General features: G+C 50.2%; 1 protein-coding gene across 2 annotated transcripts in view; it reads right to left on the reverse strand.

Annotated features, from left to right (window-relative positions):
* The window catches only part of MGMT (O-6-methylguanine-DNA methyltransferase), a 273,819-nt gene that overhangs the window by 54,536 nt on the left and 200,682 nt on the right, over nucleotides 1–18,601 (reverse strand). For both annotated transcript variants that reach the window (XM_043986821.1, XM_043986822.1), the window contains exon 3: nucleotides 629–804. In XM_043986821.1, the coding sequence (XP_043842756.1) occupies nucleotides 629–804 (176 nt within the window). The remainder of the gene's footprint in view (nucleotides 1–628; nucleotides 805–18,601) is intronic.

The following is an 18,601-nucleotide window of genomic DNA, read 5'->3' on the forward strand; positions in this document are numbered from 1 at the left end:
AAAGTCTGCCTCACTCCCATTTTCTCAAACTATCTCTGTTGCCATAAGTAACTTGTACAGTGAACAGAGCTGGACAAAGCTTTGTTTTTCAAGGAAAAATAACACTGGAGAAAGGCTTTAAGGTGGACATCACCGCTGAGCACCTCAGCACATTGCATTTCTAACAGCTCCATTCATCAGTTTTAAAACTTTTCTTATATGGTCTGTGGTAACTCTGAGAGATACGACTGATAAACTCTGAATGTAACAACCACCGAGCGTGTTTACGGAAAGGGCTACCTGTCCATTCACAAGCTTCATTCCCTGTGCCATTGGCCAAAAGATGCTTCAAGCCAACAATAAGCTTACGGAAAAATTGACGGCCATTCACACGTGCTCCTGTTGGATCCCTGAACTGCATCGTTTGTGTAGCCCGGGCCGAGACTGATGGGAGTGTGAGCCCATTTGGACCGGGAGGAGAGGCTGGACCCTCAGAGCCACGGTGTGCTGGGCTCTTGCTTTGGTGGGGAGAGAAGGACAAAGAAAGGATGAACTGGTCAGTCCATGAAAGAAGCAGGAGATCAAACAGAGGAGCTCACTGAGGGCACACACTATGAAGGAAACCCCACGGGATCCCGTGGGGACTAACCTTGCTGAAACAGAGGATGATGGAAGGCAGGCAGGGGGAGATCTCCCAGCCTCTCTGGAGCGTAGAAATAGGCTTCCAGCCAGGCAGCACACTTGTCCAGCGCTGTGACCACTTCCCTTGGGCCCTCAAGGCATTCGCCAGCAAAGGAGGCCTCATGGCTGTCTGGGCTGCTGCTGCTGCAAAGCGAAAAAGATGTGTTAGATACCATTAATGCTTCTTTTCTGGCCCCATGCACAGACAAGCTGGGGGCAAAAGGAAGAAAGCTCACCCTTGTTCCGTCTGGCCTTGCTCAAACAGTGGTGGTGGGCAGTAGGAGGAATAATCAACAACACTAATTATAGAGAGCACACAATGCATAGATATACACATGTGTATTGTGAGAAATAATTATTAATGGTCACTATCTTGGGGGACCCAGAGATCTCTCTTTTTTGGTCTTCTCCTCCCTCCACCCAAGGATGGGGCCTCCTGGAGAGATTGCGTCAAATCTCATCAAGGTCAAACCCAACCGAACCCCAAGATCACAAAAGGAGCCTTAGGTGGAGAAAGATGCATGTCTAGACAGCCCAAGGATTTTACTGATGAGATTAAACCATACCTAGATGAATGGATTTTGCCTAGACCAGCTTTTGGTTGAGGGTATGAGGAGGGGGAAGGGGTCCTCGGATTCCTTTCTATGATGTCATCTTTGGACCTCATTTTGGTACAGCCCACCTTCAAGTCATGTACACCAGCCAGATTTGAATGGTGCTGACCAGTTAGATGTGATAAAAAACCTGGGCAGGTAGTCCTGTTGTCTCTTTTGGGGTCACAAGCTCGCTCTGGGGGACATGAGGAGCTTGGTCAGGCCCTTACTGGTAGAAATTGATGATAAGCTCACCCCAAATTTGTGTGTATAGTAATTATTTTCACCCTTACTGTATACACATGCATGTACACATGTATGCACACACATATACGTATGGGTATACACACATATCTTTAAGGTATGCAAAGTGCTTAACAAATATTACCTTACCTAATCCTCACAGCAACCCTGGGAGATAGGCACTACCCATTTTATAGATGAGGACACTGAGTCTGAAAGAGGCCAAGTGACCTGCCCAGAGTCACACAGCCAATAAACAGCAGAAGTAGGATCTGTCGTGTTATTAGAGCTCACCCCTCCAATAGCAATACCTGAAACCCACAGGGCAGACCAGGGACCAAGCGGAGCGTGATGTGGCGCTAAGCCAACGAGCCCCCGGCGCTGGGTGTGGGCCTGCCACTCCCAAGTCATTTTTAAGGACTGTCGCCGTCACCTGCATCTGGTCTATCACGGCGACCCACCTCAGCAGGAGGCGGCCCCCTGCGCAAAGGAGGCGCTGCTGCACTCCCGGAAGGTGCGGGTGACGAGTTTCTCCTTCTACACTGCCAAGTGAATCAGAATGGGGCCTGTGTTTCTTAAAAGGGCATTTGAAGAGTTTTCATAGTAGTAAAATTCATCTTAAATTGATTTTTTATGCTTGTGCTAAAGATCTCAACCTCTGATTTACTCTCTAACTCTTTCTCCATTGGTGTTTTAGGTAACTAGGCACAGGTGAAAGGTAATTAAACAGCTTGGATTCTGAAGCCAGGATTTATGATTCTACATTTAAAATGAATGACATTAAACACACACATAAAACCAGATTTTTAAAGCCATGACACAAATTTCCATTTCTACAATAAAAGGAAATTGATTCCCCACCTTCCTGCTCCCCCCTTCGGCAGAGTCTGACTCTTCCTTGAAAGAACTCTGGCGCGTGTCTGCCTGGCAGCACCCAGGCTGTGCTGAGGAGAGGGGAGGTTCTGTTCTCCTCCCCTGCCGAGTGAGGCCAGAGCCCAGATCCCCGTCAGCATCGTCACGATAGGCTGCCGAGACACCACCTCCTCCTCCTTGTTGTCCATCCATTGTCCTCTAAGAGGACCAACAGCACCACGGTGTTGGGGTCAGGGTGTGGCATGTCTGGCCGCTCAGCCCAGCAGGTGATGGGAAGGCTCTACCACAGGTCGGGCACAGACGATCCATCAGAACATTTGGGATGGATGCATCTCTGACTGCGCAGCTCACGTTTCCTTTGTGCTCCTGCAATTCTGCCAGAGCACACACAGCGCCTTCTCTGAGGCAGGCACGCCATTCGGGGTCCTGGGCCAGTATCTCCCGCGTCACGTAGTCAGTCCCCAAGTCCTTCAGAGAGAGGTCGAGAGTGTCCTTGTACCTCTTCTTCTGACCTCCATGTGAGCTCTTGCCTCGGGCGAACTCTCCGTACCAAAGTCTTAGGCAAGCGTACGCTGGGCATTGGAACAACGTGGCTGACCCACAGGAGCTGCGCTCTCTGCAGTGGGGTTGAATGCTTGGCAGTCAGCTCCAGAGAGGACCTCGGGGGCCAGTACCTCACCTTGACAGGTGATCTCCAGAATCTCCCCTAAGACAATCCCCGTGGAAGTGATTCTAGTTTTTGGCACGGCTCCTCCCAAGTGTTTGGTGGGAAAGGGTGTGTGTGGGCATGGAGGGCTTGGCACAGGGAAGAGCCTACTTGTTGACGACCGGCACCATCTCACTGAGAGTCAATACCTGTGGGACCTGGGCCTAAACGTGTTCTCTCGCTGGGTTTCCCCATGAAGGAAGGACCTTGATCTCCTTCTCTCTCTTTTTTTTTTTAAACGGGCAATGGGGTTAAGTGACTTGCCCAGGGTCACACAGCCAGTAAGTGTTAAGTGTCTGAGGCCGGATTTGAACTCAGGAACTCCTGAATCCAGGGCCGGTGCTTTATCCACTGCGCCACCTAGCTGCCCTGATCTCCTTCTCTCTTACAGAGAAGGAACCTGAGGCCCAGAGAGACAAGAAGGGCCTTTCCCATGGCCAGAAGCGGGATCTGGACTCCAGTCTTTGTGGCTCCAGGGCTACCTCAGTGTCCACACCATCCTATGCCACCTTGGTTTCCTGATCTGTACAAGGGGGGTTTGGGTCGTGTGAGCCTGTGAGGGCGCAGGCCTTATATCAGCCTCCCTTTGTGGATGAGGAAGAGGCTCTGCCTGAAATGACCTTCTGCTCGCTTGCATCTCTCTCCTTTTACTGTTACGGGTGACCTGGAGGAGATACACAGAAAACTGGCCTCAGGGCAGCAAGACCCGAGTTTGAGTCCAGTCTGGTCATGCGACCCTGGGCAAGTCTTCTCAGCCCAGTGCTCCGGGAACACTGGCTGACCACAAACTGGAGAGCAGGTAAGGATGGTCTGCTCCCTATTCTGATCACATCACAGCAACGATTCAGTGACGTGTGCATACCGTGCTGTGCTCCATGCAGTTCTGTGTGGCAGGTGTCGAGTCAAGTCACCTACTTGATTAAGCGCCTACTATTTGCTGGGGATACCAAGGGAGGCAAAAACACAGGCATGGCTCTCTGGGAGCCACGGAGATGAAGAGGAGGTCACCTTGGAGGACTTCTCGAAGAAAGGGGGATCGCCGCCGAAATCCGTGGGTTCTAAGCTGGCTTTGGGGGATTCCAGCAGCCGGGGAGAGGCTGCTGCACACTAGGCCCATCTCAAGGCTCTCGGGCTGTTGGTGTCTTCTCTGCCAAAGGGCGAGGTCCTTGAGGACAGGAACAGTTTAATAACTGCCACCTCACTGGACAGAGCCGTCACCCCCATCCTCGGTATCACTCCCCAGGCACAAAACTGAGGCACCGGCTGCTTGGTGCTTCACAGGCAAAGCTTGGCTGAAGCCTTCGAGGAGAACAAGGCCTCGTGGATTATGATGGGAAAAGAGAAGACCAAGCAACATCTTTGGTTCCACGGAACTCAAAACTGCCCAAACAAAACCAATGATGCTAAAATTAGAAGAGAGGCAGGTAGATGGGGAAAAATTCTTTGCAGCCAGTTTCTCTGATAAAGGTGTCATTTCTAAGATATATAAGGAAGTGACTCAAATTTATAAGAATAAGAGCCATTCCTCAATTGATTAATGTTCAAAGGATAAAAATAGGCAGTTTTAAGAGAAAACCTAAGCTATCTGTAGACATAAGAAAAAATGTTCAGAATCTCTAATAATAAGAGAAATGCAAATTAAAATAATTCTAGGGGTTCCACCTTACATCCATTATATTGGCAAAGTTAACACAAAGAAAATGAACAGTGTTGGGGCTGAGGATGGGTCTAGCCATTCGGGACCCTTTGGGACTATGCCCCTCAAAGCTATTAAACCGTGCAAACCCTCTGACCCAGCACTGCCACTACAAGGTCTTTACCCCAATAAGCTTAGAGAAGAAAAGGAGGTGCACACGTGTGCGCACACACACACCCACACACACACATTTTGTGGTGACAGAACTGGAAACCAAGGGAACACCCACTGAGTGGGGAATGGCTGAAAAAGCTGTGGTTCATGATTGTGATGGAGGACCACTGGGCCGTAAGACATGGTGACAGGGATGGTTAATTGGGAAGACCTGTATGACCTGGTGCAGGGGAACACCTGATAGTGACAAGCATCTTGCAACAACAAACAACCCAAGGACCAACACAGACTCCAGAAGACTCAGGATGAAACCCGTGCCTGCCTCCTGATGGATGGGTGAGGGACTCAGAGAGCGGGCTGAGACACAGTGCTTTGGACCTGTCCAATGCAGGTGCTTCTTTTGCTTGATCAAACACATTTGTGACAAGTTGTGTGTGTGTGTGTGTGTGTGTGTGTGTGTGTGTGTGTGTGTTCTCGGCATGGGGTGAGGGAGGGATGGCAGGGAGAGAATGGGAATCAAACTAAAATTTCTTTTAAAAGTAAAAGCAACATACAAGTAAGCACCTAGGTTCTAATTTACATCTTTTTTTGAAAACTGTGCTAGTACTAGCCATCCCAGAGTCTTAGAAGCCAACAGGCCAGCAGGAGACGGGCCTCGGGGGTAACAGAGAGGCCAGGTTTGGGTGCATCAAAGAACCATAGAAAACTTCTATAAAGTTTTCAAAATGCCTCCTTGTTATGAAGCGCACGCCGAAGACGTTTCTCTTGCCACATCTGGGGGTGGGATGTCCCTGTGGTTAATCCTATTTCAAATCTATGGTTTGATTTAAAGTTTCCTGAGTTGGGTCTTTTGTTTACCTCAAACCGGGGGACGTCAGGGATTCACCTCAAGGGTCTGGAAGAATCCAGATCGGTGCTTTATAGAGGTCTTGTAGACATTCTCCAGAGCATCTCTTTATCGAAGGTCAACCGAATAGCAGGGCCAAGGTCCATGACCCCACCCACCTACCTGCTTAAGAACTTAAGAGTTCTGAGGTTGGAGCCAGACACGCATGACCCAGAACCTTCACTAGAGAAGGAGAAAAGGAAGATCTGCATTGGTTCTGGTCCAGTGAAAGGCAGCTCCTTCTACTTCACTGGACACCCACTGCTCCCCAGGCCTGCGGTCGGAGAGCGCGCCATCTGGGGCATCCGGAGGCTGCCTTGTACAGTGGAATCAGCCAGAGCCCAGGGCTCAGACCCTGGGCTTCCAGCCTTGGCCCTGCCACTGACCCACTTTATTTTAAACTTGGGAAAGTTGCTCATGTTCTGAAAACCTCTGCTCCTAAGACCAAAGGATCCCAGAAAGAGCATTGGGAGGCCCGCTTTGTTAGACCAGTGCACGTGGAGGGCAGAAAGGCAGAGGGGGTCAGCTTATGAAGGGCCAAGTACCACGCAAGGAGCAGAGGAGGCTCTGAGCTGTTGCCACCAAGCCCAGCATTCAAATCCCGAGGTAGCCACCCGAGTGATCTCTGTGGGCAGAGTGATCCCCGAACCTCCGTCTCCTCGCCTGCCCATGAGGGGGTGATTCACTGGCTTCCACGTCCCCCCAGACCTGCATCTAGGACTCTGTGGTTCCATTCTTTCATGTGGAGTCTCTGCAGATGCTTCTCTATCCAATGAGCAGGGTTGGGGGCAAACCCCCGGGGCTGGGGGCTCCACGGGCTCTCGGCAGCCAAGGATCATCTCAAACCCGATATCCGAATGAATTCTGATTCTCCAGCTACACTAAATGAAATGGACTTGGTGTCCATTCCTTTGATGGGAGAGAACATGCCCAAAGTTCTTCATAAATTACTCCCATCTGATTAGCCACATTAGCTACACTCAGAGGAGACTGTGTGACAACCAACGTGTTGAGAGGCCTGCATTCTCACCCTCCCTTCTCATGACCCCGGTCAAGCCAACCTCTCTCCGTGCTCTGGGAACGTGGGCTGGTGACACCGCAGGCTCACCCAAGAAACAGTGGTGAGGACGTTACTCATTTTACCGACACTGAATTCATTTGGAATCTGCCAGCGAGAGAGATGTGGTCTTCTCAGTGGCTGGGAAACAAGCTTTGTGAGCGAACGCTAAGATACCCCTAGACAAACTTACAAGGGGAGGAGAGGCCAGCGCGAGGACGCGGCGGAGCTGGAGGAGGCTGGCGATGTCCAAGACCCGCTAAGACGAGAGATGCTTCTCCGCCTTGGGGCCAGTGGCAGACCTTCTTAGGGCTCTGGCTGGGGGCACGGGCACAACGGAAGAAGGTGTTGGCCCAAGTGGTGGAGAGCTCCAACAGGCTAGGAGAGGCCAGACCTCTGCACAGGTACTTTTGTAATGGTAGGTGCCTAATGTGTGAAAGGTGAGACTACGCTTTAATGCTAATATTGACAAACAATGCTGTGCGCGCGCGTGTGTGTCTGTGTGTCTGCTGTGTATCCTTGGTACCTGGCACATGAGAAGTGCTTGTTGCCTGGTCCCCTGGAAATGTGGTGTCCGTGCTGGAGCTGGGATTTAAACATGTCTGATTTGAAATCAGGTGATTTTTTTTTGCTTGATATCCGTACTTCTTCAGGTTGGGTTCTGGAGTGAATCCCCTGGCTGTCTGCTTTAGCAGGACTCCCTAGGAGAAGCCCCCCAACCTCCACCCACCCAAAACTACATCACCTAAAACCCACACTGATCACCATCTTACTCCTCTGAGTCCCAGCTTTTAGAAATGGCTGAATTTCTCTTATAAACCAGTAAAAATGAAAGTGGGCCCCCCGCAAAAGGCAGCCCAGAAGGCAGTACCCTCGCTTAACAGCCTGGCATTCTGAAAATAAACAAATGAAAGCAAACAAACAAAACTGTAAAGGCTGATTTGTCTCCCTCCGAATGTTCCAATCATTAAAAAGAAAAGTCTATTTCATCAACACCTTAACATATCATTAAGACCGTCTTCTGTTTGATAGATGAAGATAAAAACACCCCAAAACTGCAGATGAATTATGTGGTCCCTAATGATTCCAAAACAATTACCGGATGCAGAGCAATCTCGTTAAATTTTATTCAAAAGCTTACTCCACTTGTGTTTTCTCTTATTTTTCTATCAATGAAACCCAAGAGGCTTCAGCCCAATTCATTATGTATGAGGCCCAACTTCCAGCGCTTGACTGTTGATTAATAGGAAAGTTTGCTGTGCGTACACTTGCAACATTAGACGCATACAATATGCTAACTTATTCTTTCACCGAAGCTAATTATTTACAAGAATGACTACTTGAGACTACAATTTATTAAATGCATGCATCCAGTCTCGATTGGGCCCCCAAAGACAGTCTGGAATGAAGATCTTTCACTTGATGTGACAACTTCGAGAAACACAGTTATTAATATTGGAAATGTGGCAAATCAAGAGTTCAAATGGCCGCCGCGTGTCTGGGGTGTATTGGCTCCTCTTCACCCCTGGCTTGGGAGATCTGGGAAGTTAATGCAGGAGAGGTGTGCTCCTCTGCCCGACTTCATTCAACTCCTCCCGAATAAAGGCTTGCTTATTAGCAATAAAGAGGTTTTATAGGCACACTAGCTAGCATCAAGAGGGCATCCCCCAGCCCCCATTTCTAACGACGGACGGCTCCTGCAGCGGACGGGGCGAAGGCTGTGCCTGAGACAGACATGAGCCCCTTCCCGAGGAGGGTCTGCAGAAGTTGCTCCCGCCTTCACACTGGGAGGCGACTCTTGGTCCTCAGCCCTGGGGATTTTCTCTCCCGGTGGATCTCTGTGCTTGGATGAGTCTGCATTAATCAGCATCTCCTTCTGGCCCCTGGAAACCTCTGCTGTGGGGCTGAGGGTCAGGATCTGAGCATCTGCAGGCTTGGCCCGGGCTCTGAGTGCCTGGATGGGCCACAGAACGGTAGCTTTGGAATGGCTTGGCCTTGTTGGGGGGTTGGGCAGGAGGGGGCTCTCACTGGCATGGCCCTTCCAGTCCCTGCCCCCCTCTCTGCAGTGGGGTGGGGGCAGGCCGCAGCCAACTCTTGAGAGACGTGACCAGAATTGAGCTCTTTGTCACACATGCCAAGAGGAGAAAAATCAATGTCCAGGTCCCAAAGACGGGTGGGCTGATGCGGCCAGTCAGTCATTAAATGCCAGTGACTGCAGAGTGCCACTGCGGCTCTGTGAGGACACTCATGGACAACAAAGACGCCTGGCCTTCAAACGAGGGCTGCTCAGACTGGGGACAGACGGCCGGGGCCCACAGCAGCCTCAAAGGACAAGGCTCCCCAAAGCAGGCGGGGCATCCCCCAGAGTTCTGTGTCAAGGCTTCCCCAGGTTGTGAGCTCTGGGCACTTCTCCACAGAAGACACCATTTCAGTGACACACATAAGCAGGGTGGGGGTATGTATGGCCTTGAACGCCCAGAAAAATGACTTCTTACGTTTTGAAGCTGGGGTGCTCCCAGCCCACCTTAGCAGGGCTCGGTACATCGAAGTCCATCCATCCAGCCATGCATGGCTTTCAAAAGAAGAAATACAAAGGATCAATAGGAGCAGCAAAACATGATACAAATCCCTCATAATGCAAGAAGGATGAATCCCAGCCACCTCAGGGACCACATCCTGAGCGCATTGAGCCAGCAAGGCCGCTATGCGAGGCAGCCCATTGCTGGGAATGGGGAGAGGGCACGACACACCACTCTGGGAAAAGGCTCAACAGTTCTGGAGGCCCATCTGGAGACTGACAAAGAAAAAGAAAGGGGGCCACAGAGCTTGTTGTTTTCTGGGATCATCAGCTGGGGGACAATGGATGTGTTTGCGTGTGCAAATGTGGGAGAATGAGTGTGAGTCGGTGAATGTGTGTGAATGAGTGTGAGAATGTAAGTGTGTACAAGTGTGAGAATGTGTGAGTGAATTGTGAGAATGAATGTGTATGTATAAGACTGTGTGAATGCGAGCGTGTATAAGTGTGAAAATGTTTTTGAGTGAATGTGTGAGAATGTGTTTGAATGAGTGTGAGAATGTGTGAATATATGTGCGTGAGTACGTGTCCTCTTAGGGAAGTTACTGACAGTAAGAAAAAAGCTTTGGACAAAAGGTTTGTGATGCAAATAGCTGAAAACAAAAAACATTCGAATAACTGGGAAATGGCTGAGCAATCTGGGGCAGAGAATACCCAATAACAGTAGCTAGTTATTTATGTGACACTCCAAGGTTGGAAAAGCCCTTTAGAATTATGATCTCATTTGATGGTGGTGGTGGGGGGGCTGGTGCTACTATTGTCCCCATTTTACAGACAGGGACACCCGGGCGGGCCGTGGCAAAGTGACCGGGGGGGGGGGGCATCTGGCCAGCAAGTGTCAGGCTGCATTTGGACCGGGTCTTCCTGACGCCAGGCCCAGTGCTCTACCCATTGCACCACCCAGCTGTCTCTAATGCACATTCTTGGTCCCCTAAATAATGAAACAGGAAGAATTCACATGGGAAAACTTGGGTGGAGTGGAGCCCAGCGAAGACAAGAGAACAGACTGGTTAGGAGAGGGAAGGAAGAAACCCTGCAGAGACCAGACAAGACAGTCCCCTGCAGGGCCACCTGGCCTGAGCAAAGGGTACCCTTTCTCTGACTAATAACAGAGCCAGACCCCTGGGATATCATCCCCCACCCCATTTTACAGGTAAGAAAGCTGAGGCCCCTTGAGAGAGTCACCAGGTAAGGAGGGACCAAGATTCGCACACAGTCCTCTGACCACTCGCCCATCACACTCAGCAGCAGACGACGGGGCGTGTACTTTGGGGGCTTCTTGGAAAATATCTGTTGTATCCAAATGAAGCATCAATTAGCAAAGCCCAAAGAATCCAGAAATGAATGCTTTCGAATGCGAATGATCAGGCCCAAATGTCTACTTTTCTATAGCGAGTGTTCGCAACAGAAAGGGGAAAGTAAAGGACAGTAATGATTCTGAGCGGGTAGCACAACGTCCCCCCACCCTACAGGAGCCTCAGCCAGTGTGGGCAAGAGCCAACTCTTCCAAGGAAGCGGAAACTCAGCCCCAGACCTCAGCCCCTGTGGAAGCCCCCAGAGGCGTTTTCCCAGGCAGAGAGTGGAGAGGGGCATCTGCTCAGGTGCTTCTAAGGCACCGCAGGTTTAGCCTCAGGCCCCTAAAACTCCCAGACTGCTCCAGGCTATGACCTGTCCTAGGCCCTTCTGACTCAGGAATGGATCCTGGCTGCCAGTGGTCAGCCCCAGCCAGAGTCCTCCCCTCAGGGGATTCCATTTCTTAGATTTCCTTGAAGGACAAGGTTGGCCATTTACTTGGGGAGAGAAGGGCCAACTCTCTTCCTGCCACTAGATTGTAAGCTCCACGAGGACGCGCATGGTCTTTTGAGTCTTTTTGCACCTTCGGTGCTTGGCACATGTTTGGTGGGTTAGTCGTTCAGTCCTATCTGGCTCTTTGTGACCATGCTGCCCGTGGAGTTTTCTTGGCAAGGATACTGGAGGGGCTGGCCATTTCACTCTGCACTGGATGGAAGCAAACAGGGTGAAGTGACTTGCCCAGGGTCACACAGCTGGTAAGTGTCAGATTTGACCGTTTTACCCCCGAGCCTCTGGCTGTCCCCCACCCCCACCCCCTTGGTTATTAAACAGCCAACTGGGAGAAGGAGACGGCTTAGGGAACAGCTGATGGAAATGGCAGTTGGCCTCCTTAGACTGGGCTGGACCATTCCTCCTTTGGACTAGATGCCACACAGTTCTGGGATCGGAAGAATGTACATTCATTCATTCATTCATTTATTTAAATTTTTCTTTTATTTTCAAGTGAATATCTGCCTTTCTTCCTTCTACTCCTCCCTACCCACCCCTACTTCCTGCCTTTGAGAAAGTAAGAAAAAGAAAGTCCCTGTCACGAACAAATATAGTCAAGCAAAATAAATTCCTTCATTGGCCACATCCCCCCAAAAGTTTCCAAGTGCTTTATAAATCATCTCATTTGATGCTCTCGACAACCCTGGGAGGAAGGTGCTGTCATTCTCACTCTCATATTACAGCTGTGTGAGAGACAGATTCTGTGACTTGCATTGAGTCACATAGCTAGGAACCATCTGAGGGAGGATTTGAACTTGGGTTTTCCCTGATTCCCAGCCATGTGCTGCCACGAAGCCTCCCACCTTGGAGGGCCCACCTCCCCTAAGAGTCACTTACATATCTCACCTTTGACACATTGCATTTCTTCCTGGCTTTTTCCTCCTCAGTCTACTATAAAAGACTTTGGCCACCCAAGGGAGTCTAGGCCCACAGTGGCCCTGCTTGGCCTGAGGCTTCTGTTGTCCCCACTGAGAAGGGGTCGGTTCAGTCCTGGCATGGACGGGGAGACATCCATACGCTCACATTTTAAACGAGAGGGGGCAGATGGCTCCAGTTTCCAGGATAGTGCCCAGTCGGAGCCAAAGACTGACCAGCATCAAGTTTAGGGAGGTGTGTTGACGTCCCATTAACTTGCCCGCTTCCTCATGAATAAATCATTCTGTCACTGAAGAACCCTTTTTGTACTAGTCTTTTTTTTTTTTTTTCGGGGCATTGGGGGTTAAGTGACTTGCCCAGGGTCACACAGCTAGTAAGTGTCAAGTGTCTGAGGCCGGATTTGAGCTCAGGTCCTCCTGAATCCAGGGCCGGTGCTCTATGCACTGCAGCGCCACCTAGCTGCCCCTTCTTGTACTATTCTAAATAAATAATAGACATCTCCCCATTATCAAGCAGGGACAGAAGAGCTTGGGCCATGAGATGATGTTTGCAATCTCCTTGAGGAAGCTGAAGATGCCATCGGCTTCCTCCAAATACCTTCTCCCCCTCCCTCCTCTGGGCTCTTGCAGCTGGAATCAGTTAGCTGGTTACCTTAGCAGAAAATACTGTATTTAATATAAGTCACCAGTATATTGACTATACGTCAGTGGCCAAAAAATCTTAAACAACTATTAAATGGACAGTTAATGTAATTGTATTTTAAAGCACTGAGGTCATATTTAATTTTGAATTGAAACTCTTAAAATGTGTTTTCTGGCAAGGATATATAGTAATAAAAACAACCGTAACTGCAGTGCGCGCGCACACACACACACACATGCGTGCACACACAAACCCCACTATTAAAATAAAGCTTTTTCCCAGAATACTAATATTTGCAAGGCGCAAACCACCTCAAACATTATTTCTTCAGCAGGCATTGTCACAGGGCTGGAAAAGCTCAATTAAAAGGGTGACATCATTCTGAAAGCAAGTTCCTGGCTCCACTGTGATCCAGGCCTGAGCCTTCCCTCTGGCCCTCCCCTTCAGGCCAGGCTGCCGCTTTAGTGACACCCAGAGAGACCTTCCGAGCCAAACCAGAACCCCAAAGATCCGACTTACACACAAAGGAGAAACAAGTTGGGAATAACGGGTGTGGAGAGACCGGCTTAAGTGGATGGATCAAAAAGAGATGAGTGAGGACAGAACTGGCGAGGAAGGAGGCGGGGGGGGGGGGGGGGGGGGGGGGGGGAACTTCCCTGGCAAACCAGGCAATTAGAATTCACTTTCAGAAGTCTCCATCTATACTCCAAGCAGGTTGGAGAGTTCCCTTGTATTCTTTTTTTTTTCCTTTGCCTTTAAAAAAAATCAATACGATTCTCAAGGAAGCTGTCACGGCAGCCTGGCGGGCCAGGTCTGTGGGCCATAAGCTTTGTACTGAACCCCTGGGCTGAAGGCTTTCTCAGGGGAGAGCTGCAGGGGCCACACTGTCCTCCAACAAAAACAAGGCGATGTTTCCTGACAGATGTTCCCTGACACTCTCAACAGTGACATTTTAGCATCTAGCCAGCAAAGAAGAAATCTGCTTCTATGAAAATGTGGGAAGTAGAGGGTTATTTGCAAATGGGCAGGACCACCCATTTGTTCCTTAAATTCATTATCTATCTAGGTCTCTCAGGGAAGAAGTGAATAGAAAGTGTCAACTTGCAAATACTCTTGGAAGCTTGCTCCCTTCAGCTGCAGGACCCTGTCCCCAGAGCCCATGCTGTACCTGCCTACTTCTCTGCCCACCTCTACCCGCCATCGAGGGGGCTTCCCCCCCCCCAGCACAGGTATTGGGCTGCTCACCATGATTCTCTTGTGGAGAAGTTGTCCACACCCCAGACATGTACCCCCACCTTTAAGGGTGGACCTTCACCCAGAGCTCCAGCTCTCTCTAAAGGGCTTGTCCTGCATGGTCAACATCTGGCCGAAAGTCCCACCTGGACCTCCTGCCGCTGACTTAACCCATTTCTTCTGCCAGGGCCATTGCGTTCAACAAGTAGAGAGTGAATGCCCAACTGAGGCCGGGTACTCTTGGGGCACCAGTGAAGAGAGACCCAAAGTGAAGATGTTGGCTGCCGATACATGGACACTTTTGGTGGGAGGAAGTTCCCAAACAGGAGGGGATGCAGGAAGCTTTTGTAGAGGAGGGGGTGGGGAGGATAGTGGTGGGCAGGGGTGGGGAAAGGGTGCCTGCCCCAAAGACTGGCTGGAAATCTCTGAGTGACCTTTGTCACAGATCACAGGGTACAAAGAGAAAGCACCTACTCATTTCTCATTTGGAGCAGGGAGAAACCCAAGACATCAGAGTCCCTGTGCCTCAGTGGACAGAGGAGGAGACTGAGGTGCCCACATCACACGGCAAGCTCTCGAAGGGCAGAGACCATGAAGCCAGAAGGGGCTCCTGCCTCGAGGGCAGGATCCGTCATGATCTACTGAGCGTAAAGCAGATTCCCAAACTAAAGCCACCACAGGCTGTGCCACCAGAGACGAGCAACTGTGCACCTGGTTCCTCAGGAGGCTTCTCTGCCTCGGGCTGCTTGTTTCTGTCCACCACAAGGTCCTTTCCAATGGGCTTCTCCCAAGGCCCCCTCTCACAGGGCTCCTTAAACATCCCCCAATGCAGACCCGGCTCCCCCCAGCAGCAGGCATGCCGTCCTGCTGAGCACAGACCCAAGGTGCAGGAGGGAAGTGGGTTTCATGTGACTGACTGTTGTGGTCAGAACAAAGCATCTGGATGAGCTTGATAAAAAGATAAGGAACGTTAGGGCTTTACTCCCCCTCCTCTTGGTCTTTGTGAGTGGCTCCAGGGCAAACGAAACATGATGTTCCCCCCTCTTTTCCCCACTTCTCTCCTGGCTCCGTGGCACCTCGAGGCGGCCCGCAGCTGGAGAGGGAAAGACTGGCCACTCGGGCCGGCGGCGGCCTGGCTGGTCAGCGTTCACTGCACGGGGCACCCACGTAGCACTGACTGGCTCTTCTCCTCAGGGATGGTCCTGTGCCTGCAGGAACAATGTAATGGGGAGACTTGGCACCATGGCCAGGAAGTACACAGAGGAGGTCTGGAAACCGGGCAGTGTGTCTGTGTGAGCCTGCTGACCCCCAACACCAGACTGTGTTCTGATTTTAAAAACGCAGCACCGGACACACCACTGTCATTCTCCTCCCCCTGCCCCCAACATGCCTGACCCATTAAGATCTAAAAACCTTCCACCAATTGCGATGGGTGGGGCTCAAAAGGCAAACCCTCGGTGCCAAGCATTGCGCTCGCGCCCCTAGAGTCAGTGGTCCCTGGAGGGGTGCGTGGCCCTCGCAAGGGCTCGGAGCCAGCCTGTTCTTGCCATCTTCAATTAGGTCTTTTAGGGGGAAAAAGTGAAACGCAACACACGTATGAGGGGCGAGTGACTGTTCAGGCCACAAGGCATCAAAGCGATACAGATGCTGGTACTTCTAAGGAAGCGCGACCTCCCACCATGTTGATTTTACAAGAATCTCCAGCAAGGTGGGAAGAAGGAGGATCAGTGCTGGGCCAAGGCCGCCCCCTCTGCCCCGGCTCCAGTGTCCAGGGCAGGGGGTGGCCTGGCTCTGACTCTGGACCACCCTGGGCCAGAGGAAGCAAGGTGAGCTCTCCTGTGCTGTGGTGGCGACCCCCGGCCCACCCACAGACCCTCCAGAGCTATCAGAACCAAAGGCTCCAAACCCAACGGCGACGACATCTTTGGGAAGTTCTCCAGAGAGAAAGCCTTCAGTCCCTTGCCCAGGCCATCGATCACTCGTGTCGGCTATGGGTGAGCTCCTCCAGGACAGGGGCTGCCCACTGCCCTTCCCGTACCCTCAAGGCTTGGCAGAGGGCCCAACACACAGTAGGTTCTTCACAAACGTGCCCACCCTAGGACCTCCTAAACCACAGCCCTTTCAGGGGCATTCCTCTGGGGCCAAAGCCGAGGCCCCTCCTCTGCTCTTCCATGCTCACTCTTGGCATACATCTTTCCTCCAACATGCTTCTATCAGTCGTTAAGCCACTGCAGCTCACGGCAGGAGAGACACTTTGCAAGGTGCATTAATTGAGCACCTACTGTGTCCAGGCACTGTGCTCATTCATGAATTCCAGAGGATTCGCCGGGTACTCACTCCCTAGGCTTGCAGTCCAATGCCAGGGGCTAGAGCAGAGCACATTTTAGATCTGACACTGCCCCACCCTGAGAAACAGGCATGGCCATGAGTGCTGGTGACTGTAGCAATCTCAAGTGCACGTGCTAAGGGATCCAACCCAGGGCCTCACAGGACCCAGATTCACTGCCCACCGACCCCAGGGGCCAGCCTTGACCACGGAGAGTCCTGTCTGTCACCCCGGCCTCCTCAGGGTTATTGCTTGAGAGCCCGGCCCTCAGCCCAGGCAGCTGCTGCTCCAGCTCTCAATGGCACATTGGGAAGTTACCAAGGTCTAATGGACTCCTTTTCTTTATCTGTGACATTAAGAGTCGTAGCAAATGAAGGCTGTGCAATTGTGAAGCCGTCTGCCGCTGTGTATTTTCCTGAACTTAAGAATAATCAAGGGCAAGGAGGAAGAAAAGGTTTATTGGCCGACCCTCCAAACAAGGGAATAATTAAATACAGCAAGCAGCACATAAATAAAAATGTAAATACAAATGCTTCTTTTTCAATTACTTATGAATACAAAGCAAAGAAACATCTTAATATGCAGACAATTTATCACTAAAATAGCATATACTTCACTTTCTATAAGATTTACTTGCTCATATCAAAAGCTAACTCTAATGGTTTCTTCATTAGACTTCTGGTAATAAATAATAATTAGCACTTATTTACATAGCCTTTTCCCACAGTGCTGAAATGATAGCAGGGCTTCTGAAATTCATACTTTTAGGGAAACACCTAGTGAGCAAGATGGCTGCCTGTCTACCATTTTGGAAACCTTCTCTTTAGGTCACGGGGATGGGCCCCAGATAGCCCTTCTGTGGTGAGTGCGGATGGCACATCCTCACTCTCACACCCCCCAGAGCTCCCCAGTACAAGAAACAAGTTCATCATCTCCTCCTAATAGTCAGTGACTGATTTCTACCTCGAGTCAAGTCCGAAATCACACCCATTATCACTTAGGAACCTGAAATCCTGATGTCCTAGGCAACTGCGTGCCGTCACTTGTAACAGGAGAACTCTCCAAACATTTCCTGCCACTTGACTATCTCTGCATGCTAAACTGTGTAGGCACAGACCCCATCCCAAAGGGCGTGCTTCAGCGGCCAACCCCAGTACTCCTGGGTAGATAACTTGAGAGCAGAATTCAGACTTGCCCCACTTCAGTTTTAGGGAAACTGGAATTAGATGGACAGACAAGTTCTGCGGCAGTTATCCCGTATTCTAACGTAAGCCGCTTGAAAAGTTCCAGATGTGTGAGAACGCCAACACTGCCCACAAGCAAGACCATCCTTCCAGGATGGCCAACCTCACCTCGAGCTCCACAAACAACTGATTAATTGTGTGCACCTCATGATAGGCCAAGTTCAGATTTGAACTCCTGAGCAGTTGGTTTCATTCACAAGGCTTTCAACACACACACACACACACACACACACACACACACACACACACACACACACACACACAATGCAGATAAAATGACACAATTTAAAAATGCCTGTACATTTTTCTAACTCCACACTAGGTATGGTGGTTTATTAGATAGCTGTCACTAACACCAAGGGGTTTATTAATAGGCAAAAATTAATTGTATGTAGACTGAATTAATGAGATGGAAAAACATGCACATTTCAGCAAATACAGAGGGGAGCGGCCTCTACTGAGGCCCTGGTAATGAAGTGGTTGGGCCTTTGCAATGAGGTGCCGAACAGATACCCAGTGAACCACAGTGCTTCAATGATCATGTAGGCTGGGACGACTGTTAAAAAAAATCACTATGAAATGTAAACACCAGCCAACGGTTGTGAGCGCCAAGTTGACCCCCGATGCGCATTCGGCAGACTGCTATCTACCGATTTATAAATAAATGATTAGATGTAAAATCTCTAGAGGTTCTTTCTTTTCCACAGCAATTACAAGAGCAGATTATTACCATTCAAGGAGGGTTCCAGTAAAAGTTCATTGACTGGCAGGAGTCCTTCACTGCTGTCCCCATGTCTTAAGTCACTGTGACAGAAAATCCAATGTTCGCATGTACTGTGAACATTTTAACAAGCCAAGTCAATATGCACTGAACGAACACATTCTTGAGTTAAAATATATTACTGTCAATAACAGATTGAATTAAGAAAGTATGAAGTTTCAAATCTGATCAATGTCAGCGAGAAATTTCACGCATTCTATAGGCTCGCACTGTTAGAAGTTGCCACACACCAGCTCACTGAGGCCTGTTGTCCC

Source organism: Dromiciops gliroides, chromosome 2 (assembly GCF_019393635.1).
Source record: "Dromiciops gliroides isolate mDroGli1 chromosome 2, mDroGli1.pri, whole genome shotgun sequence".
Taxonomy (NCBI): Eukaryota; Metazoa; Chordata; class Mammalia; order Microbiotheria; family Microbiotheriidae; genus Dromiciops; species Dromiciops gliroides.